At 37.4% G+C, this 27,874-nt stretch overlaps 3 protein-coding genes across 6 annotated transcripts; 2 read left to right on the top strand and 1 right to left on the bottom strand.

The window, feature by feature from the left end:
• Window positions 1-4,053: 4,053 nt before the first annotated feature.
• Window positions 4,054-8,294, bottom strand: LOC107628214 (auxin response factor 8-like). The gene is made up of 8 exons (XM_088506319.1): window positions 8,165-8,294; window positions 7,909-8,073; window positions 7,700-7,822; window positions 7,336-7,411; window positions 6,878-7,025; window positions 5,366-6,369; window positions 5,104-5,294; window positions 4,054-4,527 (listed from the first exon to the last, which is right to left on the bottom strand). Exons 2-8 carry the CDS (start codon window positions 8,013-8,015, stop codon window positions 4,404-4,406), a joined length of 1,773 nt encoding a protein of 590 aa, XP_088362445.1. The 5' UTR covers window positions 8,016-8,073; window positions 8,165-8,294; the 3' UTR covers window positions 4,054-4,403.
• A 1,562-nt stretch (window positions 8,295-9,856) lies between these two features.
• LOC107625018 (uncharacterized) lies at window positions 9,857-26,591 on the top strand. Of its 4 annotated transcripts, none has more exons than XM_088505297.1 (6): window positions 9,857-10,008; window positions 21,880-21,967; window positions 22,068-22,163; window positions 22,868-22,971; window positions 23,071-23,207; window positions 26,253-26,591. In XM_088505297.1, the coding sequence occupies exons 1-6, from the start codon at window positions 9,857-9,859 to the stop codon at window positions 26,333-26,335; spliced, it is 660 nt and encodes a 219-aa protein (XP_088361423.1). In that variant the 3' UTR covers window positions 26,336-26,591. The 4 variants fall into 4 exon arrangements, with proteins under 4 accessions (XP_088361423.1, XP_016183018.1, XP_016183019.1 ...); XM_016327532.3 differs by lacking the exon at window positions 9,857-10,008 and adding an exon at window positions 17,568-18,078; XM_016327533.3 differs by lacking the exon at window positions 9,857-10,008 and adding an exon at window positions 17,579-17,979.
• Window positions 10,508-16,144, top strand: LOC148573212 (serine/threonine-protein phosphatase 7 long form homolog). The gene is made up of 5 exons (XM_088505427.1): window positions 10,508-10,573; window positions 11,113-11,855; window positions 11,935-12,022; window positions 12,124-12,536; window positions 15,922-16,144. The coding sequence occupies exons 1-5, from the start codon at window positions 10,508-10,510 to the stop codon at window positions 16,142-16,144; spliced, it is 1,533 nt and encodes a 510-aa protein (XP_088361553.1).
• Window positions 26,592-27,874: the final 1,283 nt, after the last annotated feature.

The raw sequence follows: 27,874 nt of genomic DNA, 5'->3' as shown, positions 1-27,874 counted from the left end.
CATCCTAAAAAGGTAAAAACACATGAGGTAAATAAACAGAATAAATATTTACAAAAGATATCGAAAAGTAACACTTACATCTTTGCCAATCTTTTGGGTTGTTTTCTTCTTTTCGATATCTCTTCAGAGTCATATTCAGAATTAGACTCATACTCAGAATCAGTTTTGCTTTCTGAAGATGAGTCCAATACAACAAGTTTCTTCTTTTGTTACTTCGTTTTTTTCTTCTTTTCTTTTTTTGATTGTCCTCTCAGTTGTGCTCTTCTTATGAGGCACTAAAATAGAAAATTATTTAATTAGCAGAATATATTTCAAACAAATGCACCGAAATTTAAGGGAATAATTTCTGTTGAGTTACCATTTCATCCTTTGCCTCACATTCTATCCTTTTAACGAGCCTCTCTCTTGTTCAATGTTGCACTCACAGTGGTTTGGGAATTCTATCCGCTGGCCTATTAATGTATATGTGGATTCATGAAAATATATAATCATGAGTGTAAAGAGACAACCATCAATTGTATATTTGTTTTGCAACTCTGATTCCTTTGAGTGGCATGTGAACCGGAGAAATTTTGCTTATTGTTGTTGGCAACAAGAAACACTTTTGAATAAAGAGGATGAATGCCCTTTTGAATTTCAATTGATTTTCCAGTCCATCCACACTCATGTCAATCAAAGACTTTATCAAAAGTGACAAAGAACAACCTTTGAAGCTTTCAACAACTTTCTTCTGCTCCTCAGTGATTTCTTTATAGATAATTTTGTTCTGAAAGCAATTCCCTACACATCAGCAAAAATATTTTAATAACACATAAGTAATATAAAAAAAATACCAAAATTTGATTGATATAATAGATTACAAAATGGATTTTTTACCGGATGCATTTAAGCCCAAGACATCCCTTATCTTGTCAAGAGTGATCTTGATTACCCCATACCATGTGTCCAGGAAGCTATTAAACGGATCAAAGGAATTAGCCAATTCTTTCAACAGTTTATGGGTCACATTCAAGCCCGGGATATGTCTCATCATACCAAATCTCAATTCATCCACAAGATTTTTCTTTATTTTGTTGAATATATTTGATATTGATCTTGTGGAGCATTGCAAATCATGAATGTTTTGTAAATAAATAAAAATTATATTATATAACTATATTTATAGTTATAGAACAAAAATGAAGTTGTTTTAACATATATATGTTTACATTATATACTGGTGTCTTCTTTGAGATGTTCTTCATAGCAACTTTTTCATTGTCATTTTTGCCGTAAAGAATAAAGAATTTGGTTAATAGAAAACAACACTACATTTAACTCATGAAAATCACTTAACCATACACAAAATGAAACTAGAAGCACTACAACAACATTTTATGGCCTAATTACACTAAATTCAGGATAAAAACACTAATTACACCTCAATTCGGTCAAAATGCACCGAAAGTACTTACTGATTACTTGTCACAAACTCAGTTCAAAGCATGGCAATCACTTAAACATGCACAAAAATACATGAAAATTACTCAAACATGCATAAATTAACAACAGAAGCACTACAACAACATTCAATGGCCTAATTACACCAAATTCAGAACAAAAACACCAATTACACTTCAATTCAGTCAAAAAGCACTGAAAGTACTTACTAATTACTTGCTACAAACTCCGTTCAAAGCATGCAAATCACTCAAACATACACAAAAAGACATGAAAATCACTCAAACATGCACAGAATAACTCCAGCATTCTATGGCCTGATTACACCAAATTTAGGACAAAAAGACCAATTGCACAATAATTCAGTCAAAATATACCGAAAGTACTTACTGATTACTTGCCACAAACTCAGTTCAAAGCATGCAAATCACTCAAACATAAAAAAAAAAAAACCACATGCAAATCAATTTTGGATAAGAAAATGTCATTAATATAGATTAAATGACACCAGAAGCACTACGACAATATTCTTACACTGACCTAACACATTTATCACGAATGAACAGTATAAAGAGAACATTTATATCTACATTATTGCTAGAACACAAACTGAATCTACTAATACATAGAAATATGACTATTTAGTATTTCACGATAGAAAATGCGAAAGAGAAAAGTGAAAAATATGGACGATTTATCTTCAATAATCTTTCGTCTTCTCTTTCGGTGTTTGTTGTTGAAGATTTCAAACGTATCTCCGATATTTTCTTGAGTTTTCGCGAAAATTTTCACATATTTTTGAGAGATTTTGAGCATAGGTTTGAAGTTTCTTTGTTGCAATTTTGAAGAAGAAAGTGGAACCGTTTTTCATATTAATGTGCACAGCTTTGAAGCGTTACACACTCTATTTTGAAGTTGGTTTTGTTGGATTTAGGTCAACTTGATTGGACTTTGATACCAAAAAGGCTTGTATGTGTTGCATTATTCTTAAAAAAATTAATATTTCACAATTCTTACCTAACAAATTTAACTAATATATATGAAAAAAGTAATAAAAAATAGAAAAAAAAATCATAAGCAATTCTTGACAAGTACAATGTTACATGACCAGCAAATATTATATTTTTTACCAGCACTTAGCCTGCAATAATTTGGACTCATATTTACAGACATTTTGTACACAAAAAAAAATTTACACATATATTTACTAGAATTTTGCACACATGAATCAATACAATTTGCACTCATAAATTAATATAATTTGCATCCACGTTTTTCAGTATTTACATACATAAATTAGTAAAATAATAATTTAGTATTTGTACTAATTAAATAATAGCTAAAAATTACTAGCTCCCAATAGTTTCTCTTCTTGACAATTATCCCGGAAGATGACAAAATTCCAAAAAAAAAAAAAAAAAGAACTATCAATTTTAATTAGCACAAATTAACAATTTAACATGCACCTAAACATGTCCCATTAACCCCTGATAAATCATTGACGGAAAGATCAAAGGCCAGAAAGGGAGATTTGTTTTTATGGAGGATTGTGATCTTTCGAAAAAAAATTGCTAAGGACTGGAATAGATAATCACCCTAATTAAAATGCTTTTCCAACACGTTAATAACATCTTTGTACAACTCCGACAGAATCTCACGAGCCTTTGCATTCTCTCCTGTGAGGAGATTATAAATTCTTTGTTTTGAATTAAATAAAATATTCTATAAAAATGATTAGAATCTAAAAAATTATTAAGTTAATACTCAATTTGATCCTGAACTTACACGCGAGTCTCAATTTAGTTTTTGAGATTTCAATTGTCTCTATTTAGTTCCCAAAGTTTATAAACTTGCCTCATATTAGTCCCTGAGACGATTTTTAGTATGAAAATGTTGATAAAGCGCTGTTATAAACTATCAAATGTCACGTTAAAACTTGTAAAATAATGCAGTTTTAGTTTTGACATTTAAATAGCTCAAAAAGGGCATCGTATCACTTATTTTGTTAGATAAAATTTTAATAAACACCATTTACTATGTTTTTGGGTTATTTGAGTGTCAAAACTAAAATGACATCATTTTACAAAATTTAGTGTGGCATCCGACTGTTCACGACAGTGTTCCGTTAACGTTTGTACGTTGAAAATTATTTCAAGGACTAACATAAGTTATATTCACAAAGTTTTGAGACTAAATAAAAACAATTAAAACTCGAAGGACTAAATTGAGGCTTGCATGCAAGTTCAGGATCAAATTAAATATTATCCTAAAATTATTTCTATTAATTATCCAAACAAATGATTTCCAAATAAAAAATTTAACATACTCCTAAAAGATATATTCCCTTCAAATGATTTATCCAAACACATTCTAAAATCAAGTGTTCAGAATAGGTTGCTAACTGGCTAATCTGAAATTTTAGAGTGTAAAAGCAGGCAAAGATTAATACTTAAAAAAGGTCTAAAACTCAGAAAAAAAATCACCAAATGGATCGTTCGAGAAGCTATCACAACTAAGAATGGCATACACAAAATCAAGAGTAAAATCTGAACCAAGCTATAAGGCCATTCCACTGGGACGCAATGCCACAAATAACATGAAACATAACCTAACCTTTCAGCATTCTCTAGATTTCTTTCTACAAAATTAGCTCATGCAAGAGAGTTACCAAATAGTACAGTAGTGATAATAATAATACTAACATTTCTAGCTTTCAGTACATAAGTTACAAACTAGTAGAACAAATCTTTGTCCTGAGATTCTCTTGATTAAACAAAAATAGTTTGTCCTAAGTTTCTTATCATAAATTTTATCAACTCTCCAAGTAATAAAGATGGTGAAAGTGGAACAGATAGATAATACAGAACATATCTAGATATGCAAGTTCTGGTCTAAAAGTAGTGTTCAAAGCATGTGATACTTATGTCATGACCGTGGGAATTGAAGGGATAGTTTTCAATATCTCAGTAATCGCCTATTGATGGTAGGCCGGGAGCACTGTCGCGAGATTCTACGCCTTGATCTCCCATCTTTTGAATATCTTCAGGTGAAAGTATTTTGATATACCAAACATTGTTGACAAATGATCTATAAAAGGTTATGCAGAAAATCCACATACCAAAGAAGGAAAAATGTCAAGAAAATCTTATAAGATGAAATAAATAAGGTTTAAATAAGTTTTTAGCCTCTAATGGTCCTTATAAAAAAGGAAAATTGGTTTGGATCCAAATATTTTCAAAAACATTTCGTTTACGTTCCTATCATTTTGTTTGTTTCTTAGTCCCCCATATTATAGTAATATTCTATAATTGTTTGAAGTCTCTAACAATTATGATAATTTGGTTTAGATAATATTTTCAGAGTAGCAAATTATCATAATCTTTTGTGGATCAAAACCTATTATTTTTCAATATGTATTAACCTATTATCAAAAGAGGATTTTTATAGGTATCAAAACCAAATACCTTTTGAAATGTTTGGATTGAAACCAAAGAGAAACTTCATTGGGAACAAAACCAAGATTCACAATATTTACAAGGACCAAAAAGAATTCGAAGCCAATAAAATAAACATTGCATGTTTTGCTAAGGTGAAGGGCTGTGGATAGAATGAGACAAATTCATTGAGCAAAACTAAATTGTGTAAATATGAAGTTGTACTTACTCCCACGGATCGTCCCCAAGGAGAAGAATATCATTCTCCCTGTCGACGAATACAAGCTGCCAGCCTGATCTAAGAGGGTCTTCTAACTTCCCCTCAATTCCAAACATCTGAGCCAACTCTTCTCGCAGTTCATGATAGCTGCTGAACCGGGAGATGTCAAGCGAGCGCCCAACTGACCCTGATTTGTAAACCTGTAAAAATACAAAACTATATTATAAATGACTCAGAAAGCAGCAGTTAGTTGTAATAGTATGACTCAAACCTTGACAAAGGTTGGTGTCTGGTTTTGGGGGTCAACTTGTCCCGCACTTTGCATTAACTCAGATGAATCTTGCATACAAGCATATAGAGGACCCTGGTATCCAGAATTCCCTAATGGCATTGTTGAAGCATCGGTATCAGCGGATGAAGTCGTATAATGTGGGACAGTGGCAGGGAGTAGAAGACCGGATGAATCAATATTGACTCCAAAGAGGGTTGGATTCTGAGTGTCTGAATTACGATGTGGTGATGCCACTGCAATATCTTTTCCAGAATATTGCACATGTGACATTGAGTTGCCAAAAGCATTAACCTGCATAGGTGTATACTTTGCAGGCCATGATTGTTGGGGTGACTGTTCTGTCGGTATCGAATGACCACCTCTGGATAAATTCAAGAGATTGCTGCTCCCTTCAGGACAAAGTGAACCAAGCATGTTCTGTCCTGGTGAACCTGATGCTTCAAACTTCATGCTTGAATCTACAAACTCTGATTTTGAATACGATGGCGAAGGCAAACTAGAGTGTTGCCTTTGGTGGAGCTGGTCACCCTGAACTAGAAGTGCATCTTGATAAGTGTGCTGCTCCGCATGGTCTTCTCGGTTGTTGTGCGATTTCTGAAAGAGCTGCTGCTGAGTCATGTTCTCTCCCAATACTGGTGCTTGTGGCTGCAAGATATTAGAAGGCACTGATTGCTGAATCGTTTGCTGCTGCTGCTGAAGCTGGATAGAAGTGTTGACATTTCCTGATTGATGAAGATAATTGAAAGGCTGTTGGAAATTCAACATTTGTTGCCTCAAGAGTTCTCCACTCCCTATGTTCTGCAAACCAGCTGCCAACATGGCTTGGTACTGCTGATTATGATCATTTCCAAGCAAAGCCGGATCAAGCCTCTGCTGCATCCATGGCAGCATTCCAACACTTTGAAAATTGATTGAATTCAGACCTTGGTCGCCAGGTCCACCTCTAAGCCACATTAGCCCATTAGTTGGGTCATCTCTGCCATCTGTAACATGAACTTTTTTTCGTTAGGTAAATATGATACAAAGAGATCTAATCCCCTTTTATTTTGTTAATGAAGATCATGGAAAATCTAATGTGGCTAATTTGATCTCAATATTCAATATTAAGTTATTACCGTCTTTTGTTAAGTAAATATGAACAAAGAGATCCAATCCCTTTTGTTTTGTTCATGAAGCATATGGACAATCTAATGTGGCTAATTTGATTTCAATATTCAATATTAACTTTTTTTCATTTGAAGATACATTGTCAAACAAGGAAAACAAAATTGTGGGACAGGGAGGATCAGTAAATATTTTGTTTTTGTATGCAAGAAAAAAAGAAATATGTAAATTTAAATGTAACACTACAAAATCTTATCAGTGTCTCTTCTCTTTAGAATGAAATGATATCTCTTCTATAACCCATGGCATTGATGTCATATTATACCATCTATATTGCAATTAGGTGGAAGACAGTTTGAAAAACTAGAACTGAAATAAAACTAGTACCAAGAAAAGATGAGGTGCCAGGATGCCATGGACGTTTCAATCTGAGCGGAAATAGTGACGGATACATTGGGAATGTTGTTAAAGGCTCAATTTCCCATAGTGATACTCTTGGCTGCCTATCTCCTGCTGTGGATTCATCCCAACCAACCTACAAGGTAAAGAAGGAAGAAAAGGTTGCTCATAAAGTTGCTAGCTTATGAAGTTTCAAGGACACTCTTTAAGGCATGGAACACAAATTGTGAAGCTTTACGCCAATTGAATTCCTATCCTTATCTTCCTGACTGTGACATTTAACATTGTACGTATTTAAACATGGCTGCAAAAGAAGAAAGCTACAATAGCATAACCAGTACAATTCCTTAAGGTTATATTTGCAAGATGGCATTAACTTTGGTTTAACAACCGAATACATTGCATGAAGTGCCTAATTTTATGCATTAGATTGTGATCTTATATACCTTTACAGATCGCCAATGAGAATTTGGCCAACGAACTGGATCCAAGTCACTTATTCCAGTTATTGTACCCATGTACCTGCAAAAAGAAAAAGTGACTTCTGCCTAAGTAAAAGAAAAGTAGCATGATGCCACACAGCATAAGTGAATTTTGGAAAACAAAAAAGCACAGAAGCAAAAACACTATTTCAATGAAGAAAACTTTTCAATCTCTAAACATATCTGAGGGAAAATCCTCCAAAATAAAAAGTTCATGTGCTCCATACAAATAGGGGCCAAACATTCAGGCAAGCTGTTTTTTACTCCTGTATCATACATTCAACTATATTTATCCTAACAAAAATATATATTTGATTGCTGTAAGTACCTCCGGACACTTGATTCTTCGGTCTCGAAAAGCATCCTGAAACGCATACCAACAGAAACACGTGTATGGTATACAGCTTTGATATATTTTGAAAGTGGTATGACGAACTCGGATGGACTAGCCCTGCCCAAGACGGAACTATCAAAAAAAACATTGTAATTTCTAATAGGGTGGCATCAGAAGATGAAATGTATTGCAACATTCACAACCTTGGATTATAGAACACCGTGAAACAGCTATTAGTTGCTGCAGCATGGGCAGCTGCTGCAAGAAGCCCAATATGCATACTATCACTGGATAGAACTGAAGAAGGCATTACAGTTTGTGGTCGATTGGCACGACGTATCCCCAAAAGAAGCTGATTCTTTTCATTCCTAATAATGGAAATGCATATAGAAACAGTAAACAAGCTTTCTGCAGCATCAAAGGGGAAATTTAAGTTGACAAAAAGGTAAAAGTAAACACCATATGAAAAGCACAGAATCTCCTGCCACAAGTCTTTTGGCACTAACAAATACACTCCAGCCGGTAGTAAGAAGGTGCCTCTTTGGCTGTCCTGAAATGACATGCAAGCAATAGACATGTCACCTTAATCAGATAGTTTCATCAATTTATGTAGTTAAGCCTGCTTTCTTAAACAATAAATCAAGTGCTCCCAAGCAGAGGATTGGTAAAATGAAATTTCCGTTATAATGTACAAAAACAAATGTATACCTCAACGACAGAGGCCCAGCATATGCTGAAGACCAAATATTTGGAGCTACCTTTTTATAAGCCAACATTCCTTGTTAAAAGGTAATTTGGCTGCCATCACTACTAAAAAGTCCAATTTTAATGGGTAAACAGAAGTGATGCAATTAATGCAATATACATATGTGCCGGCAATCTAGCTATTTGGATGTATTTGTCAAATTAAATAGTTGGTTTCGCCACATTATTCTATTTGTAATTTGTATAAGTAGTCCAAATAAAATAAATTCCTTCAGTTCCACACTGAGATAATGTAGCATAGTTTCGACAAGGGGTAAAACCAAAAGCTAAATTACCTTGCTACGCTCTATCTATACACAGATTTTTTCACTCCAGATCAACAAAACACCATAACATTTGGACATAATCCTCTTGTGTACAAGGGAAAATAGACTTTCCTAATAGAGTATTAGTACAATTTGATTTCCTATTGGATGACAATCAGTAGGAGAGACTGTAAAATTAGATATCATTTATGTTCCTCACAGGATGTATTCTAGAGAAACCTAATTGATTCACAATATCAGAGATCGGCATGATTTTAAGATAAACTGATCATGTGCTAATTGATAATATATAATTTTTAAGGTTATGCATTTGGCATACACAACAGCAAAACTCATGGATGGTACAGAATAAATTGCTCACATGATCATAAGCAATATAAATCGAGTTCATGGTCAAAGGAGAGCACATATAATTTTAAAATCATTTTATACCATAGCTGGTAACATTAAAGTGCTTAGTTGCCTTAAGATTCCAGCGCCCCTACTCTAAATTAGAGATCTTAATGTGTATACTGGGATAATCAATGCAAATATACACACAAGCAAGTACAGCACAAAGTTCGTACATGCTAAAGGAAGGATGTATTGGTTTGCCGGCATGTCTTCCGGGGAGAAAACAGGCCCTATCCTATATATGATTAAAGGTTCTTTCAAGAAAGGCAAGTTATTAAAGCAATTAAGCAAATCATATAACTATCAGTTAATAGGAAACATGTGAATCAGTACAACCTACTAGCATACAGCTACCTATGCTTCCAGAAGATATTTCAATCTTTTTATCATGCTAGCTTTATTGTTATCCACAGAAAAGGGAAAATCCACACATGGACATGGTAGAAGTATAAGATAGCAAGCCATTGCAGTCAAAAGAACGAAATAATACAACTATATTAAAACCACAAAGAAAATACAATGGATATTAAAACGGTTTGATGACCAGTCCGATTTTCAGAACCTTGGGTATTTGACTGCACAAGGCATCGAACCGGTTCAGACCGTCCAGTTCGAAAACCTTTTTTTCCCCTTACCAAAGCGAAGTTGTTTTGGTCATTTTTGAAAAAAAAAACAGCCCTAACCCTAAACGGCTAAACCCCTTGAAGGCTCTCTTCCTCACCATAGTATGCTGTGTCGTCGTCGTAGGAAGCTCCCTCGCCGTCGTGTGGAAGCTCTGTGGCCATCGTTGTCTCCTCTGTTCGAGCTCTCTCTCTGTGTGTTCGCCGGTGTCGCCGTCTCCTCTGTCGTCGCCGTCACTCCCCTTCCTCCTCGCCGCCAGTAAGCTCTGTGATAATACTGTGTAGTTTTGTTAATAATTTTTGGGGCAATTTACGCATCTAAATTGTTTGATCCTCAATATTACGCAAATACATTGTTTCAGTTTTTAATACGCAAATGCATTGTTTCTGTATTTTATGTAAACCGCTACTGCCAGTAGCGGTTTACGTGTGAGTGTGTGTGTGTGTAAACCGCTACTGGCAGTAGCGGTTTACGTGTAAGTGCGTGTGTGTAAACCGCTGCTGGCAGCAGCGGTTTACGTGAGTGTGTGCGTGTGTGTAAACCGCTACTGTTACGTGTGTGTGTGCGTGTGTGTAAACCGCTACTGCCAGTAGCGGTTTACGTGTGATGGTTTGCCTATATAAACCGTGGTTGCAGCCGCGGATTATGTGTTTAGAAGGTTTGAGGAGTTTTCTAGAGAGAGGAAATTGTAGAGAGAAGTCAGAGCAAGTTGTGAGCGGGCCCGAGGTTCCTCAGCGGCGACTTCTGGCGAGTTATCATGGCAGGCAGGAACCTGTACCGACTGAACGGCGTTGCGCATATTGCCGGTTCTATTGGTGACCAGGTTAGTTAATATTTATTTTTTTTCTAGTCTTTGCATATCTTAGTCAGAAAAACGGTAGGTTAGGTAGACGAATTAGAATTTATAGATTAGTCGTTGTATCCTGAATTTAGGGTTCGCATGCTAGGATGTTAGTTCACTAATCTTGGTTTAGTGTTTTTAGTTTTTGTTGGTTAGTTATAGATATGCCTAGTTACCTGAAATTTAATTCCATTCAATGAATGTTATGCCCGCTAATTAATGTTGGTTTAGTTTAGGGAACGGGATAGTTGACATTAGTGAATTATTATAGTTTGTTTAGGATATTTGTATGATATGAAGTTTTAAATTTTAGATCTTTACAATATTTTAAAATTTCTGGATGTTAATAAGTAAATTATTTGTGTTGTTATTTTCCCTATCGTGAGTAGGAAATATTTTTTAAATATTATATAGGAGAATTTGCTGATGGTTTAAGGTATTCGTATTCGGTTAGATATGGAAATCTGTTTAAGGATAGGAGAATTTAATTGGACTCTGTTTTCGTTTGTTGTTCTGTGCAGCCCAATAGGTGTATATACAGTGTGAGGCGGCAACAGAATATGCCCATGCATGAAAGGATCATCCCGTATTTAGAGCGGGCTGGATTGTACCATTTGGCTAGGCTAAATAGCCAATGGTTCTGGTTGGATGAGCCACTCGTTAGTGCGTTCGTTGAGAGGTGGCGTCCTGAGACGCATACGTTCCACATGCCTTTCGGAGAATGCACAGTGACATTGCAGGATGTGGCATTTCAGCTAGGGCTTCCTGTGGATGGGGAGGCTGTGAGTGGTTGCCTTGGTGAGTTTGAGACATACATGGAGGGTGGCCGACCAGCTTGGGAGTGGTTTGAGGACCTATTCGGTGAGCGGCCCCCACCGAATAAGGTCAAGCAGATGACAGTACACTTTACATGGTTCCACGAGAGGTTTAGGGTGCTACCACCAGATGCGAGCGAGGAGACTGTCCGCATCTACGCACGGGCCTACATCATGATGTTGTTATCGACTCAGTTATTTGGGGACAAGAGTGCGAACCGGTTTCATATACGATGGTTGCCATTTGTGGCAAACCTTGATGGCATGGGTAGGTATAGCTGGGGTTCGGCCGCTTTGGCGTGGCTGTACCGATGTATGTGTCGGGTAGCGAACAGAAATGTGACTAATCTTGCGGGCCCGCTCCAGTTACTTCAGAGTTGGATATTCTGGCGGTTTCCGTCTCTTAGGCCGGCCGGGTTTGAGGTTTTCTCTTTCCCGCTGGCATCAAGGTATGGGTTATGCTTTTTTAAGTTTAACAAATTTATTGGGCATATTTTAAATTTCGTGTCTCATATGACTTAAATTTAGGTGGTCTGCCTACTTACCTCCTAATGATGGAAAGGAGCAGAGGGTCATTAGGTATCGGCTTGCATTGGATCGACTGACCGCTCGTGATGTAAGTTTTATAGCAACAAGAGTTTTACTTTTTGTTTGATCTCTATTCGTGACTAGATATATACTTGTTATTGTAGTCCTTGATGAGTTCTTAAATTTCAGATTGTGTGGGAGCCCTACTCCGCGCTTGATGTACTTGCCGTGGTCCATCCAGAGATACTTACAGAGGAGCACAGTCGCATGTGGCGAGCCGTGACTGCCTTGATATACTTTGCGGTCATCGAGTGGCATCAGGTTGACAGGGTTGTTCCACAGCTAGGTGGAGTACAACATATCCCCGAGGATGCTTTGAACGTAGACTGGCTGCATGCTAAGGACGGTAGGGGTGGCGATAGGTGGTTTCCCCACTACTATCAGAAATGGCATGAGCATTGGGAGAACCGACTTAATGCCGTCATTACCATTGAGCGAGTGGCAGATCCTGGCCCATCTGCAGATTACCTAGATTGGTGGTACCGAGAGGCTCAGCGGTTCCTTAGCCCTGGGGCTGCATTTGCCGATCCTAGAGGCACCCAGATACCTCCGGAGGCATATCAGAGAGGATCCTCCCAGGTTCCACGCAGATCACAGCTACCTGATATGCCGGACAACCGTCGTGTTGAGAGACGCCGTCGTGTTGGTACTAGGGACACCGGTCGAGAGTGGAGGTGGTTACATGATGCGATGCAGGAGGATGACGCAGGCGGAGATGCTAGAGCTGAGGTCGATCACCGTGTTCGTCGGGCTAATGCCAGACGTGGGAGAACTCCGGATGATACACAGCACGCAGGCGGAGTTAGTGGGTTTGCAGCGACTGAGGCTGGAGGGGATACATTCACTAGCAGAGCTTATTCTCAGATGCCGGAGTTCACACCGACCATGACTATGGATTTAGATGATCAGCTGGTCAGTCCACGGTTTTATGCAGACTTTGCTGAGTTGATTAGGGATGATGCTGGCACGTCGAATGTGCAGTTTGGTGGCCAGTCTTACCAGCAGCAGATGCCGGATGTGCAGATGGAGACCGGAGCTTACCAGCCACAGTTGACGGAGATGCATTCCCAGCCACATGATTATCAGGGTCAATATGGGGTAGATCTGAACGTGCCTGCAGGTAGTCCGTTGGATACTTGGTTCACTATGGGGGGCACCCCCCAGTCCGCGTTCGGGTTAGACCCTCCACGTGATGATGTTGGACAGGAGGCAGCCCGACCGACTCGAGTCAGACGTCCAGCTCGATGTGGGACAGGATCTCATCTCCTTGGTGACTTTCATGATGTTGCGAGGGATGATCGCGATGGTTAGCACCATGTGTTGTTGTTTTTTATTTCTCGCTATGTAGTTTATTTTCTGATTTAGGACTTTTATGTTTTTTATATTTGGATGACTGTTATTTTGGGTACTTGTTACTTTATGTTTTATGCCCGTTGGACCTTATGTTTAGTCTTGTTGGAAGGACTTTTATATTGTTCAGTTTTTACTTTATGATTATGTTGAGACAGTCTATTCTGTATCGATCTATTAGCTAAGATGGAAGTTAAGGACAATATCTCTAGAAAAGTGAAACACAACTACCGATGTTATCATTAACAAGACAAAACAAAAAGACTAAAAACTCATAACTGATAAACGAAAAGACTAAAAACAAATAACTTAAAACTCATAACAAGCAGACACGTTTGTTATCACGGAAACTACGACAAACGAAATAAGTAAAGATAAATCTACATCCCACTAGTAGATCCTCGCTGAGGGCAAACCCGTCGGGTATGACCGGGCTGCCTGCACAGACCACACCTCTTAGGTCGGCTGGTGTCGGCTTCGTCCATGTTGTTGCGGATGCGGGTGGACCGTGGTCGTCCTTCTCTAGCCCTTCTCATGCCCGGATCGGGTATAACCGTTGGCCCGTCATATGGTGGCCAAAGCCCCTCTGGAATACATGGTGAAAAGGACATCTCATACACCTTAAAGACCTCAGACATGGTGTACACCTCATCAACATAAGTTGCCCAATCTAGGCGTGACTGCGCACAGCATGCGAGGGCATGGCAGCAGGGGTAGTGCAGCGCCTGGAAGTATCCACAATCGCAGGTGCGATCCCTCAGAGAAACCCGATAGCTACCCAAAGAGAATTTCCCGGTGGGAGTCGTCTCAGCCACAGTATAGTCAAGCTGATGCCTATCAAACACTGTCACCGTGAAGCACCTCGATTCCTTCAGATTACGCTCAATGGCCTTAACTACTGCCTGTGAAAACCGGTGCCCGGACCCTAACTGTGCCTCTGCCGTCTGCCCACGGACAACAAACAACTCGGCCAGCCAGAGATATGTCGACTTAACCAGAGACGTCACCGGGAGGTTTCTTGTGCCCTTCAAGACAGAGTTCACACACTCAGAGATGTTGGTGGTCATGTGACCGTATCTTCTCCCACCATCCTTATGCTGTGTCCACCTCTCATAAGGCATTCTGTTTGCCCATTCGCACATGGCCGGGTTCTCCGTCCTCATTATATCAAACCAATAGTCAAATTCTGCTTCCGTCTTCGCATACGCGGCATTTACCAACCACCTCCGCGCATCCTGCCCTTTGAAAGTGAGGGCAAAATTTGCAGCAACATGCCGAATACAAAATGCCCGATAAGCATGGGGGGGTTGCCAACCACTATCGGGGCTCTCTAATGCAGCCTTGATGCCGTTGTGTCTGTCAGAGATCACGAGAATACCTTGCTGTAGAGTGACATGCCTTCTAAGGTTCGATAGAAAGTACGACCAAGAATCTGCGTTCTCTCCCTCCACGAGTGCAAACCCAACAGGCAAAATGTTCGAGTTACCATCCTGTGCGATCGCCAACAACAACGTCCCGCCATATTTGCCATACAGGTGTGTGCCGTCGATGCTTATCAGCGGCTTACAGTGTCGGAAAGCCTCAATACACGGAGGAAACGTCCAGAACATCCGATGAAAGAAAACTCTATCCTCGTCAACTTGGTCACCCACCCTAACCGGGGACGTCTTCAATAGAGCAATCGAACCTTCCATCGTGCATGTGACTCCAAGGATCCACCGAGGCAGATCTGCATATGACTCCTCCCAATCACCATATATTTGCGCTACTGCCTTCTGCTTCGCCAACCACACCTTCCGATAACTAGGCATGAATCCATAAGTCGCCTCCGTGGCCTCTTGCAACACCTTAATAGACACCGACGCATCAGCTCGAACCAATGGATAGATTCTCGCACAGATAACATGATAATCAAGCTGCTTGTGGTCGCTTGATATCGATGTGGCCATACACGTGTGCGGACCGTTGTACCTCCTAACCTCCCATGTGCCCTTCCTTTTCCGCATGACTATCCGAATCAACCACGTGCACCCGTTACCAAACTCCTTGCATCTCCCTTGGTATTTCAGGTTGTCGGACTCCATAACCTTGTACTCAACTCCACGCCGAATACTGTAATCCTTCACACTCAACACGGCTTCCTCTTTACTCTGGAAGGATTGGCCAATCTGAAATTCAGACATATTTGTCCCATCATGCATCCCCTGCCCCTCGAATGTTGCATCAGCATTCTGCTGTTGGCCGATGGCTTCCAAGTTCAAAGAAGAGAGGTGGGGAGGGCACTCCTGTGTTGCAGAACCGGAACATCCATGGGCTGAACGTCCGCCTCTTGGAATATCATCATCACTGTCCCCACCAATATCGACAGGCTCCTCATCCAAATCATCGTCAAACAGTGCATTCTCAACCCGATCCGGTCCGGCATCGCATTCAAAATCAGGAACAACAGGACCAACATATGCATGAACAGCCCCAGCACGTTCGGGCTCCGGATTCGGAACTGCCACTGCTACCACAGGCATCGATGTTGAGGCACCACCGGCTGGGATCGACTGAGGATTAGGGGCCGATGCCCCTGAGCTATCCACACCATCTTCCAACTTTGCAAACAGCTCAGTTACCCTCACCTCCGGAAAACTACGCCTGCAGTGAAACAAGACATGCAAGTCTTCATCCGACCCGATCACGAAGGTCTCATATCTCACACCAGTTGAGACAACATCAATGGGAATCTTGTAAAATAATTTTTTTACCCACTTCGTCCCACACACACCGAGCTTCCGTAATATGCTTTGCTTAATCTCCGCCAACGTATTCGAAGATCGGATAAAAACACTAAGTGGTTCTCTATCTGTGAATTTTACACCATGCCTTTTGCTCTTTTGAATTTTTCCAGAGTAGTGAACCAGAGCCACAAAACTTTCCTCTCCCTCCATTTGTGAATAACACTCTACTTCTTCACATTTGGTCCCTCTATGGTTTATATAGGCAGCCCCATTCAGACACACACACGTAAACCGCTACTGGCAGTAGCGGTTTACACACACGCACACACACACGTAAACCGCTACTGCCAGTAGCGGTTTACACACACGCACACACTCACGTAAACCGCTGCTGCCAGCAGCGGTTTACACACACGCACTTACACGTAAACCGCTACTGCCAGTAGCGGTTTACACACACACACACTCACACGTAAACCGCTACTGGCAGTAGCGGTTTACATAAAATACAGAAACAATGCATTTGCGTATTAAAAACTGAAACAATGTATTTGCGTAATATTGAGGATCAAACAATTTAGTTGCGTAAATTGCCCTAATTTTTGCTGTGTACCCTTTCTCCTCTGTGGCCCTCTCAATTTTGTAACTTCTACGGTATGCTTTGATTTCCAGTTCTCACATGCATCTCTGAATATTTTCATGATTTGGTTGTAAAAAATAAAAATAATTAAATTGACAATTTCAGTAGTTTTCTTTCCTGCCATCATTACTAGCACGATCCAAGCAGCTTCGAATTACAATCGTTGGTTTAAGTTTCAGTTGCTTTGAAAGTTGTGGCCACATTTGATTCATCTTATTTGGTATTATTTATGTTGATAATAAGCACCATTATTACACCTTTGCTTTTTGCATACAAGGTTCTACTACAGTCAACTTAATGATATGGTTTCTGCTGCATTTTATAATGATCATGGTTCTGAAAACCAAACCGGACTTACCGGTTCAACCGGATTAACCGAGAACCGGTCACCTAACCAGTCCAGGTAAGTTCAGAAATTGTTTGGTAAAAAATCGGTGAAAAAACCGGTCGAACCGGCGGTTAACCGGTGAACCGGTAGAACTGTCCGATTTTTTAGCGGTTTTTTGTTTTAAAACAATAACTCTGAACGGCGTCGTTTTATCCCTATAAGAAAAAAAAAAGTTAAAGGAACTAAGCTGAACCCTAATCCCTAAATCACCCATCGTACTCAGCGGCAACAACAACTCATCTCTGTTCTCTTCTCTGCCCAAATCCGATGTTCTGAAAACTGGACCGGACCGGCCGATCAGACCGGTTTAACCACAAACCGGCAGTATTAACGGTTCGGTCAGACATATAAAACCGACAATTAAAAAACCGGTTAAAAACCGTTGAACCGGATGAGAACCGGCCGGTCAGACCGAACCGGAACTCGGCCGGTTTACACAAAAAGGGAAGCTCCTTCGTTTCTTTCTCCCGTTCTCCCTTTTTTTTCTTTCAGTCAGAGAAATCACAAACCTAACCACAAAACCCTAGCACTGTAAGCCTACACCACCGCCACAAGGAGGGGCATACTGCTGCCGTCCGTCGCACTCAAAGCTCGCCATCCGTCATCTAGCTTCCCTCGTGCTCGAAGTCTTCAACCCCTGTTCGCTGTCACCGATCGCGGTTGCTTCCTCGAGCTCGGCGTCCGTCGTCTTTGTCTGCTCAGCCACGCTTCCGTCGCCGTTTGTTTGCCGTTCACGTTCGCGTCTTCGTTCGCGTTCTTCGCCGTTCGCGTTCGCTCGTCGTTCACCGTTCGCGTTCGTCTGGAAGCCACGTTGCTCTGCTTCAAACTCTGCGACCAACCCGCGTGCTCCACTCGTCGAACTGCTCTCTGTTGTCCCCGCCGTGAGTTCCCTAAACCAGCCACCAGACAATACACTCACACAACAGACAACACCAACACTCTTCTTCAAACTCTGCAACTTCTGATTTCTACTACAATAAGTAATTATTTGATTTGGTAGTGGTTTAGATTTTTTCATAGATTAAATTAAAGTTACAATAGTTTTGTTCTCTTCTCTATCACATTGAAATTAAGCTTTGGATTCTCTTATTTCATTTTAATTTTACCGCACTCAACATGTTTGATGAAATGCTTTAACCATATTTCTAATTGGTTTTATAATTTCTAGCTTTTATAATTTCTCAGTCAAGGTTAGTGGTCTGAACTCTGAAATTTCAAATTACTCAAATATGCAATTTCTGAAATTAGGGATTTGTGAATCTGAACTCTGAAGTTAGTGATTGATTTCTGATATGTTACTGATTCTGTTCTAATATGTGCTTTTGTTACTGATTTGTTACTGATTCTGAAATTGAGTAATGGATTTGTTTCTGAAATTGAGTAATGGATTTGTTACTGATTTTGTTCTATGGTCTTATGGATGATTATTGGATTTCTAGCCGTTCTGTTGCTGTTTTTAATTTGGATTATGATTTATTGAATTTAGTTATAATCAAGAAGCAGTTGCTTATAATGCCTGTTTGAGTAATAATTCGTCTGCCAATCCTCCTAATTCAAATGATTCTGCTAATCCTAATCCACCTAGTTCGAATAATAGTCAGTCACAACAAGGTTCTAATTTATGGATTTTGATGATTGATAAATCTTCATGTTGGTTTTTAATATTTAGATATTTCTTTTTACTATTTAACTTTTGAGATTGTATTTTGATAAGATCACACTTTGTTGTTGAATGCTAATTTTTGTTGTTGAATGCCCTGTTTGTTGCTGAATGCTGAATGCCGATGGTAATGGTGTTTTTGCTGCTGAATGTCCTGCTGTTTTTATTTCTTTGTTTGTTGCTGAATGTTGGTGGCAGAATTTAGATATGCTCATGTTGATAATTTTTTGATTTTTCAATGTGCTATGGCTAGTCTTTAATTTTGTATCTGGTTATGGATACTTCTTTGTTTTGTAGTTGCTGGTTTTGCTTTGATTTGTAGTTGCTGGCTCCTAATTATTGCTGGTTTTGCTGGCTTTGTTTGTTGCTGAATGTTGGTGGCAGAATTTAGATATGGTCATGTTGATAATTTTTTGATTTTTCATTGTGCTGTGGCTGGTCTTTAATTTTGTTTTAATTAATAAAACTTTTATTAATTTCAGTTATGGATAATAGTATTAATCAAATAGAGATCAATAAAACTTTTATTAATTTCGAATGATGCTGCTAATCCTAATCCGAATCCACCGAAGCAAATTTGCAACAAGTTCTTGTGGATTTTGATGATTGATAAATCATGATGTTGGGATTTAATATTTAGATATGTTTTTTTACTATTTAATTTTTGAGTTTGTATTTTGATAAGATCATATGGATTAGGTTGATGATATTTTATGTAGTGTTTTAAATTTCGAAGATATTTTAAGATTTATATTATATTATAATATTATAATTATATTTTAGGATGTTTATTTATAATTTATTTATTATTTTATTCTAAAACGGTTTTTTCGGTTGAACCACTGGTTGGACCGGTTGGACCAGTAAACTAGTGAACCAGTGACTAGAACGGTTCGATGACCGGTCCGGTTTTCAAAACCTTGCGCCAAATCCCTTCTCCCTTCTCCCTCACTCTCATCAGTCTCGCTCACCAAAATGGCACAAAATCCCTAACCCACTACGGCGCTACTTCCCTTTCTCTCTCAGCCAGCAGCCCCTCTCTCTCTCAGCCAACAGCAGTCACCGCCTCTGCCGTCGCCGAACTCTTCTCGTCAGCCAGAGAGTGCCTCGCCGTCGGCAGTGACAGATAGAGGGTGCTTCGAGCTCTTGGCCGTCCATCCTCGTCTCCTCCACGTCGTCGCCTTTGGCCGTCCATCCTCGTCTTCTCTACATCGTTTTCATCGTCGTTGTGTGGACTTGCAGATCGAAGCGGGTCGGCTGGATTCCTCCATTGTTGGTGAGTTTGCTCGATCCCGTCTGTCTCGCCGTTCCTCCCTTGCCGGTAGTCTTGCCGCCTGTTTCGTTCCTCGGTCTGTCAGTTTGGTCGCCTTTGCTCTGCTTTAGTTTTTCCCTTTTGTTAATTTCTATGATTTTGAGGTTCTATTTTTTAAAGATTCAACTCTGTTTGCTTCAATTTATGGTCATGTATTTTGTTAATTTTACTGAGTTACTGAAATCTGAGATCTAATTTTTCTGTTTGTTTTGTTCTGAATCTGAATTGGGGTGAGTTGATATTTTTTTCTGTTTGTTGTGTTCTGAGTTCTGACTTCTGAATTAGAGTTGTTGGTGGTTTGATTAATTTTGTCATGATATTTTACATTGATCTGCATATGAGGACATACATGTGTTACAGCTTCTTTATACAAATTTGTTAGACCCAGCAGAAAGGTTGCAAAAGACATGCCCAGAAACAGAATAAAATCTTCACCCTCATGCCCTCATCTTTATTGTTTATTCCCTTCCATTTCAGCATTGTTAATTCTACAATAATTTCTTTCTTTAATTTCTCCTTTTACCCTAAATTTAGGAAATTAAACGTTGGATTAGATTTTTCTTATTTTAATTTTGAAAAGAATAAGAGGAGATCAGATTTTAGTTTACTTACCAGATATTGTTATGGTAACAAAAAGGGTCATGCACTCATGCTACATGTTTCAGTGTATGTTTAATTTTTAATAATTTTATTTAATATTTAATTAAACCGGTTGAACCCCGGTTGAACCCCGGTCGAACCTTTGAACCAGTCACTCTACCGGTTCATTGACCGGTCCGGTTTTCGCAACCTTGATAATGATTTATTTCTACTGAAAATTTAGTCCATATATTTTGTTCAAATATGTGTTTCTGCTAGAAGTTATAAGATATCATTTTCAAGAGCTATTTGTACCTGCTTTAGGGAAATTTTCCTATAATTCTTAAAGGTTTATATGGGATATCTTTGTGGCATAATGCATCTGATATAAATTATTGTGTTTTGTTTGGAACAGGCATTGGGGTATCTTCAATTTATTTTTGCTTGTTCAATTTTGAGTTGGAGTTGGGTTTAATTGTGAGTTGCTGAGTTAATAATACTGATTTTGTTGATGTTTGCTTATTCTGAATTGCTGATCTTCTGAAATGATGATGATGTTGTTGCCGATATGTTGTTGGCTTGTTGCTGATTTTCTGATGATTACTGATTAGTGATGATTAGTGCATGTGTTTACTTAAAAATTTGGTTGTTAATGTTTTTTTTGTGTAGAACATTAGGTGAAATTGTGAAATTTTGAATTTTATTAAGTTAGAAATTATTGAATTTAAATATTTGAAATTATAAATTGAATTTTTAATTAATATTTAATTAAACCGGTTGAACCTCGGTCAAACTATATATATTGTTGTTGATTATAACTTGTTGATTATGATTCTGTTTATTCAGTAACTGATTGATGTTGTTGATTCTTGGTAGTGTAATATATATAGTTTTAATGGTTGATTGATGTTTTTTTTCCTGATTATTGGTGTTTATGGTTGTTTTTGTTGCTATGCTATATTGTGCTGTGAACAGAATATGAATATCATTAGCCATTGTATGTTAAAGTTGGTGGTTAATGTGTTTAGGCTATGTTCTGTTTGGGTCTATGGCTGGATAAAGGGTCTATAAAATAGACCTGATCAAAATATAGTGCCGGATCAAGGCCAAAGCAAAGCCCATTAACACCATTTGCAATTTCATTGAAATTCTTGTCTTACCTTTTTTTTTCCCACCCAGCTTTGCTTCTTCTTTAATTGAATTTAATTTTGTTTGTTTATTTGTTTTTAGATTTCTGGTTGCAGAGTGTTACATTGAAATGGGTTGGAAAGCTGCAGAGAAACTTATTAGACACTGGAAAATTGTCAGAGGTGACAATGTAATAACAATCCCCGAATCCAACTAAATATTGTTTGTCCTTTTTTACATATTTATGTTATAAATTTTGATTTTACATATTCATTTTCTGTATGTAACAGGTTATGATCATAAGGGGTAAAGATAAGGGTGAGTCTGGGGTCATTAAACGTGTTATTCGTTCCCAGAATCGTGTTATTGTCGAGGGTAAAAATTTGGTGAGAAAAATAAAACACTCTTCATCCCTACTATATTATTTGTCATATTTAGCATGTGATTATGGAAAAAAATTGATACAATAACAATATACAAACCTTTGTCATAATGATATGGTATGCTCTAGAAACCATGGACACCAATTAAGTGATGTGTTGGTCGCAAGGACACCAACATAGCATGACGTATGTGTATCTGTATCTATATTTGACGAAACATGTATTTCTCAATTGGTTCACACTTCAGACATGACTTGGAAATAGTATAAATAGGTTGGGAAATATCAATAAAAATGATATTTTGTAAATTTTTGAATGAACTTAGTTGTAGTAAGTAGTAACACAAATGACATATGTTAATAATGTCTCTTAAATTTTCTGGCAGAGCCTAGAATGTTGTATATATTGGTAGATTGATATTTATAAAATCATGAAAATTATATAAATCGTATATGTACGTATGTGTTTATAACAATGTTGTTCTCGTGCTATTTTAAACATTTGGCTTGTCTTGGTTTCTATGTCATGTAAGTATTAGTGCTTTATTCGGTATTTTGTTATAATTTGAATGATTTGGTGTTCATGTGAGTTTATATCTATATTTGCATTTGTATTTTGTTGAGATTAAGTGAGAATTTTATTAAATGGGTGCACTATGCTTTTTAATTTTTTTTACTTGAATGATTTTTTTGATGTCCTTTATACAGGTAAAGAAACATATCAAGGCAGGGCCAGGTCATGAAGGGGGGATCTTTACAGTTGAAGCCCCACTTCATGCCTCCAATGTGCAAGTCGTTGACCCAGTTACAGGGTATATGCACTTGTGTTTGAAAATTGAACCAGTGATTGTTGCATCTCCAGGTTTGGAATAATGTTTCACAGTAATTGATTTTCACTTTCACTTGTGCAGGAAGCCTTGCAAGGTTGGGATTAAATATCTTGAAGATGGTACTAAAGTCAGAGTATCCAGAGGAATAGGAACATCTGGGTCCATAATCCCTCGACCTGAGATCCTCAAGATAAGAACTACACCAAGACCTACACAACGTACATATCTAAAACCTTGCCCTTTTTTCCTTGTTTAAGTAGTAGCTGTAGCTTTTCTTTAAAGTTTCCATATATGGTAAGCATATGTTGTTTCTTCTGCCTTTCTAATTATACTCAGGAGTCATTTTTGGAGCTGATCCATCCTCCTTTAATATACACATTTAAAAGATGGCAGTTGGCACAAAAATATGCAGATATATAGAGTGGAAATTCATATTTGGAAAGAGAGTGGGGGAGTGGTCAATTTAGTTGTCCGACTGATTACATGTTGAAGAAATTTTTTTCCTTTATTTTTTTGTGATAAAAGAAGAAATATTTTTTATACAAAGGGATTAAGGGAATGATATTACATAGAGGATGGTACATAAGATGTCCTCAACATAGTTACATAATTTCACTGGTTAGGTGACATACCACGTACTAATTAACAATTAACAATTCATCTACGTATCGGGACGCCATGGATATACTTCCTACATAACATATTTTACATGTGACCTGTTCCTGTATTTGAAAGTATCAGTTTCCTTATAACTATGGTCCTCAATACAAAAAACGAAGCAGGATATTATCCCTTTAAATAGATCGCGTTCCTTACACTAGGTAGGTGCAAATCTATCTCACAAGACTTGCTGCCCAAAAGCCTTCTATTAAGAATGCAAGAATTGCACCTCCCAAATACACCAAATAATGGCAGACAGCACATTGCCATAAACATTTGGCTTCCATTCTTCTCCCAAAACCTACAAACTTAATTGATAAAATCTGACCCAAATTTTCAGGATAAACCCAACATTATTGTTGTTGTATCAAATATGTCAGACAATGAGTTCCATAGAAAATTAGCAATAGAACATTGCACAAATATATGTATATTCAATTCCAAATTAGCACTAACATATAATACATTGATTAGGGAATAGCCTTCTAATTCTTCAATAGCATACTGTTGGAGTTAATTCAACTAAGCACTCTTGTCTAAATAGAATATTTCATCATTGAGAGAACTTTGGATTCTAATCAATAAGAATCTTGTTCAAAGAGTGGTCAGGAATTGGAATTATTTCATGTTGAAGAATTTTAGTTGTCCTAACTGTAATTGTGAAGTGCTTAGAAGAAGAATCTTGCTTCCAGAATTTGAGTTAGTTAAACTAATATACTTGCAGCGAAGCATTCATATCTAAATGTGGAAGCCGAACTAGGAAGCTAGATCATAACACTGTAATGCATTTATCCCAGTAATTTTGATCGATCAATTAAAGTTTATTGTGATATTCATTAAGTTAAAAGTTAGGTTAGAGGCAAGGTAATCGATGGGAGTTCTAAACCTGCATTTGGCAACTTCCAAGGATAGAAATACAGAAAACCATGAGTGTGTGTGGTTGGAGGAATTATAAAATAATTCTTAGGAATTTTAAGATAGGAATATCATATTCCCATGTTTGGTTCAAAGTTTGAAAAACTATTTCTAAATAAGTTTGATTCCAGGGAATCAAAATACCATCATTTCAATTCCCACCTTCCCCTTGGATATCTTTAATTCCCATGGAAATGGAATCTTTATAATAATGTAATACTTGAACCACACACACCCTGAGGGACACAAAATTGTTAAGGAGAAGACAGGTACAAAAGCAAGCAAAATGCCTCTATCCTAGGGCAGGTTTCCTCTGTACTTTCTGCCCAAAATATGGGGACTGTGGGGGAAATATTCTCTATCTTTACTGTCTCGTTGTCTTTGTATATGTATCTTGGCAGTTGACATAGCTACCAAAAACAGGGTTAAATGTTCCTGTTACAAGGCCAATCTCTTCAGTTACTCTTTAGCTATTCTTCAACCTAGTTTTGTTTGTACCTCTTACTTCCAATGCGGTGTTAAACTTAAAAATAGTGTTTGGAAACAGGGGGCTGGAACTGAAACTAGGAGATTGAGACTCAGTATTGTGTTTGATAGTAGAGATTGGAACTAAAATTTCAGTCTTGGAACACAAAATTTCTGTCCCTCCAGAAGGTGGGGGACACATGGGATTGAAATTTCTAGAGACAGAGATTGAAACTTCAATAACATTTATTTCCAAAAATACCCTCACCTACTTTTCAAATTCCACTATCTCACTTGCTCCAATTTCTCTCGCCCTCTCCATTCTGCATTCTCTCTCTTCCATTATGCTAAGTGTCAACTGTAAGTTCCACCGCCGCCGACGAAGTATTCTTCTCTTTAGTTTTTCTTTTTCTCCTTTTTTTTCCCTCTTTTTTCCCTTGGTCTTTCATTTATTTATTTGTTTTATGAGAGTAGACAGTGGCACACCCAGATAGAGAATAAGAAGCAACACAAAGAAAACCCAAGGAATTCTGGTCACTTTGATCAGCTGAAATTGATTTAGAATTTGTGAGCATTGAAAGCTTTGGGCTATGAATACCATGAGGAATGCGAGCAAATGACCATTTCAATGCCCTGCTAACCCCATACTTTGATTGTTTTTGTGATAGAAGAAGAAATTTGATAAGGAAAAGGGGAAAGGAGGAAAGGGTATTTAAGTAATTTTATTTGTTTCAGTTTCTATATTTATATTAAATCAATTAGGATACTGAAACATAACTCAGTCTTGTACACTTTACACCAAATACAATATAGAGACTTAACTTGGTCTTTGTCTCCCACTCTTTCAAATGTAGCCAAAGGGATATATGGATTCATTGGAATAAAAATAATATCATGTCTATACCTTAGACCAATTCCTATTGATTAGGTTTATTTGTATTTGGAAGTAGGAAAAAGGCAAAGTCTTTGTGGCAATGTGTAGTTTACGCCACTATGTGGAGTATTTGGTTGGAGCGCGTTCTGCTTATTTTCGATGACAAATTTTTGGACAATTAGATGTTTGGCATGAATATGGTGTGCCCATGATCTTTACCATGATTTCTCTCAGACCAGATCCAAAAGCTTTTCTTCATTGATATCTCTTGTATTTTTATTTCTGCTATTGTTTCTAGCTATAGTAGAGAGGAATTCTTATCCTATGTTTACGTTTCAATGTTCTGCAGCTGGTCCCAAAGATACTCCAATGGAGCATGTGTTAGAGAAGACTTATGATGCTAAAACAGGGATGGGCATGCCTGATCTTTGAAGGGCTTGGATACCTTGTTCCAAATTTTTAATTAGGTAGCTGTTTTGGCAATGAATTTGGTTATGGCATTAGTTTTTCACATGTTTCCATTTACCATGCTTTAATATGGATTTGATTAAATTCTCCTAGTATATGTATTTCAATGTGATCGAATCCGGGGTCATCCCATCGCTTGTAACTTTTTGTTTACTACTAGTAACTAGTAATGCTAGTAGCAATAATAATATATTAATAAAAAAATATTTTACAATTTTTATTTGATTGATAATCATTTAAAAAAAAAAAAGTACGTGATACGGTTTTGGCTAGATTTATTATCAATCCTTACATGAGTATATGTCCATTGAATAAAATTAAATAAGTTTTTATAAAATATTGATAATCTTTGCATTATAAATAAATAAGTTTTTGTAATCGAGACTATTTTCAAGGTTTTGAAAATTGGTTCGAATTAGTTGGTTGAACCGGTTGAATTATAAACCGATGACATGCAATTTAATCTAACAAAAAAATTGACCAACCAAAGAACCGTATAAAAATTGGAAAATCAGTTGGAAACTGGTGAGTCAAACCGAAAATTAACCAGTTTTTAAATGAATACAGAAAGAGAAGTAGATGAAGAGGAGAAAAGTGAAAAAAAGAACTAGATGCAGTTATGTGCATAGTTGTTAGAACCGAATTGGTGATTGAACCGGTCAGGTCACTGGGTTATTGGTTCAATCGGTGGGTTACTGGTTGAACCGATTGACCCGGTCCTATGTAAATAAAAAATAAAATATAGTAAAAAATTTAAAATTAAAATTTAAAATACATATTTTCACTAACATTTTAAAAATATCTAGTTATTCTAAAACAATATGAAACCGGAACAATAAGTATTTTGTTAATTTTACTCTATCATAAATATTTTTACTTTTTTATATTAAAATAACTATTATTTTTGAATTTTAATAATTTATTAATTAGTTTATATCTATTATACTATTATATACTACAAGTATTTATTGAAAAATAAAATTAATAGATATTATATAATTATAAAAATATAATTAATTTAAGAATGAATAAGTTTATAACTAAAATTAAAATAAATTAAATAGAAGTAAATTATTTGCTAAAAGATATTTTTATATATATATATATATATATATATATATATATATATATATATATATATATATATATATATATTAATTTGCATATATATTGATAACAAGCTGAACAACTTGGTGGTTGTGAGTATCATGTTTTTTCTTGATGAGGGGGTTCGAACCCTAGATTCAACATTGATCGAACTAGTCTTACCGAGTTTGACCGGTTTTGACCGGTTCGCACCGGTTCATTGCCTCATCCGGTCAGATTATCGGACCGGACCGATTTAAGGTCTAGTTTATTGGTTTTTCGGTCGAGCCGGTTGGTCTGGTCCGATTTTGTTAACAATGGTTATGTGTTTTAATTTAGGGCCAATGCTACGGTGAGAAAATAATTTTTGTTCCTCACCTGTGAAACGTACGTGGGCAAATGATAAACAAACGCGTG

This window comes from Arachis ipaensis, chromosome B2, assembly GCF_059453495.1.
Source record: "Arachis ipaensis isolate K30076 ecotype BB chromosome B2, ASM5945349v1, whole genome shotgun sequence".
Taxonomy (NCBI): domain Eukaryota; kingdom Viridiplantae; phylum Streptophyta; class Magnoliopsida; order Fabales; family Fabaceae; genus Arachis; species Arachis ipaensis.
Note: the sequence above shows the minus strand (reverse complement) of the source record. Positions and strands in the feature narration are given on the sequence as shown.

Excerpts from the sequence above, each read along its gene's own strand:
- LOC107628214 (XM_088506319.1), bottom strand. The coding sequence starts at position 8,015 with ATGCCTTCTTCAGTTCTATCCAGTGATAGTATGCATATTGGGCTTCTT. Across the intron at positions 7,026-7,335 it reads CTCATTGGCGATCTGTAAAG|GTTGGTTGGGATGAATCCAC; the intron begins GTATATAAGATC and ends TTTACCTTGTAG. Across the intron at positions 5,295-5,365 it reads AGACACCAACCTTTGTCAAG|GTTTACAAATCAGGGTCAGT; the intron begins GTTTGAGTCATA and ends GTATTTTTACAG.
- LOC107625018 (XM_088505297.1), top strand. The coding sequence starts at position 9,857 with ATGCTGTGTCGTCGTCGTAGGAAGCTCCCTCGCCGTCGTGTGGAAGCT. Across the intron at positions 21,968-22,067 it reads AAATTGTCAGAGGTGACAAT|GTTATGATCATAAGGGGTAA; the intron begins GTAATAACAATC and ends TGTATGTAACAG. Across the intron at positions 22,164-22,867 it reads TTGTCGAGGGTAAAAATTTG|GTAAAGAAACATATCAAGGC; the intron begins GTGAGAAAAATA and ends TCCTTTATACAG.
- LOC148573212 (XM_088505427.1), top strand. The coding sequence starts at position 10,508 with ATGGCAGGCAGGAACCTGTACCGACTGAACGGCGTTGCGCATATTGCC. Across the intron at positions 10,574-11,112 it reads CCGGTTCTATTGGTGACCAG|CCCAATAGGTGTATATACAG; the intron begins GTTAGTTAATAT and ends TGTTCTGTGCAG. Across the intron at positions 12,023-12,123 it reads ATCGACTGACCGCTCGTGAT|ATTGTGTGGGAGCCCTACTC; the intron begins GTAAGTTTTATA and ends CTTAAATTTCAG.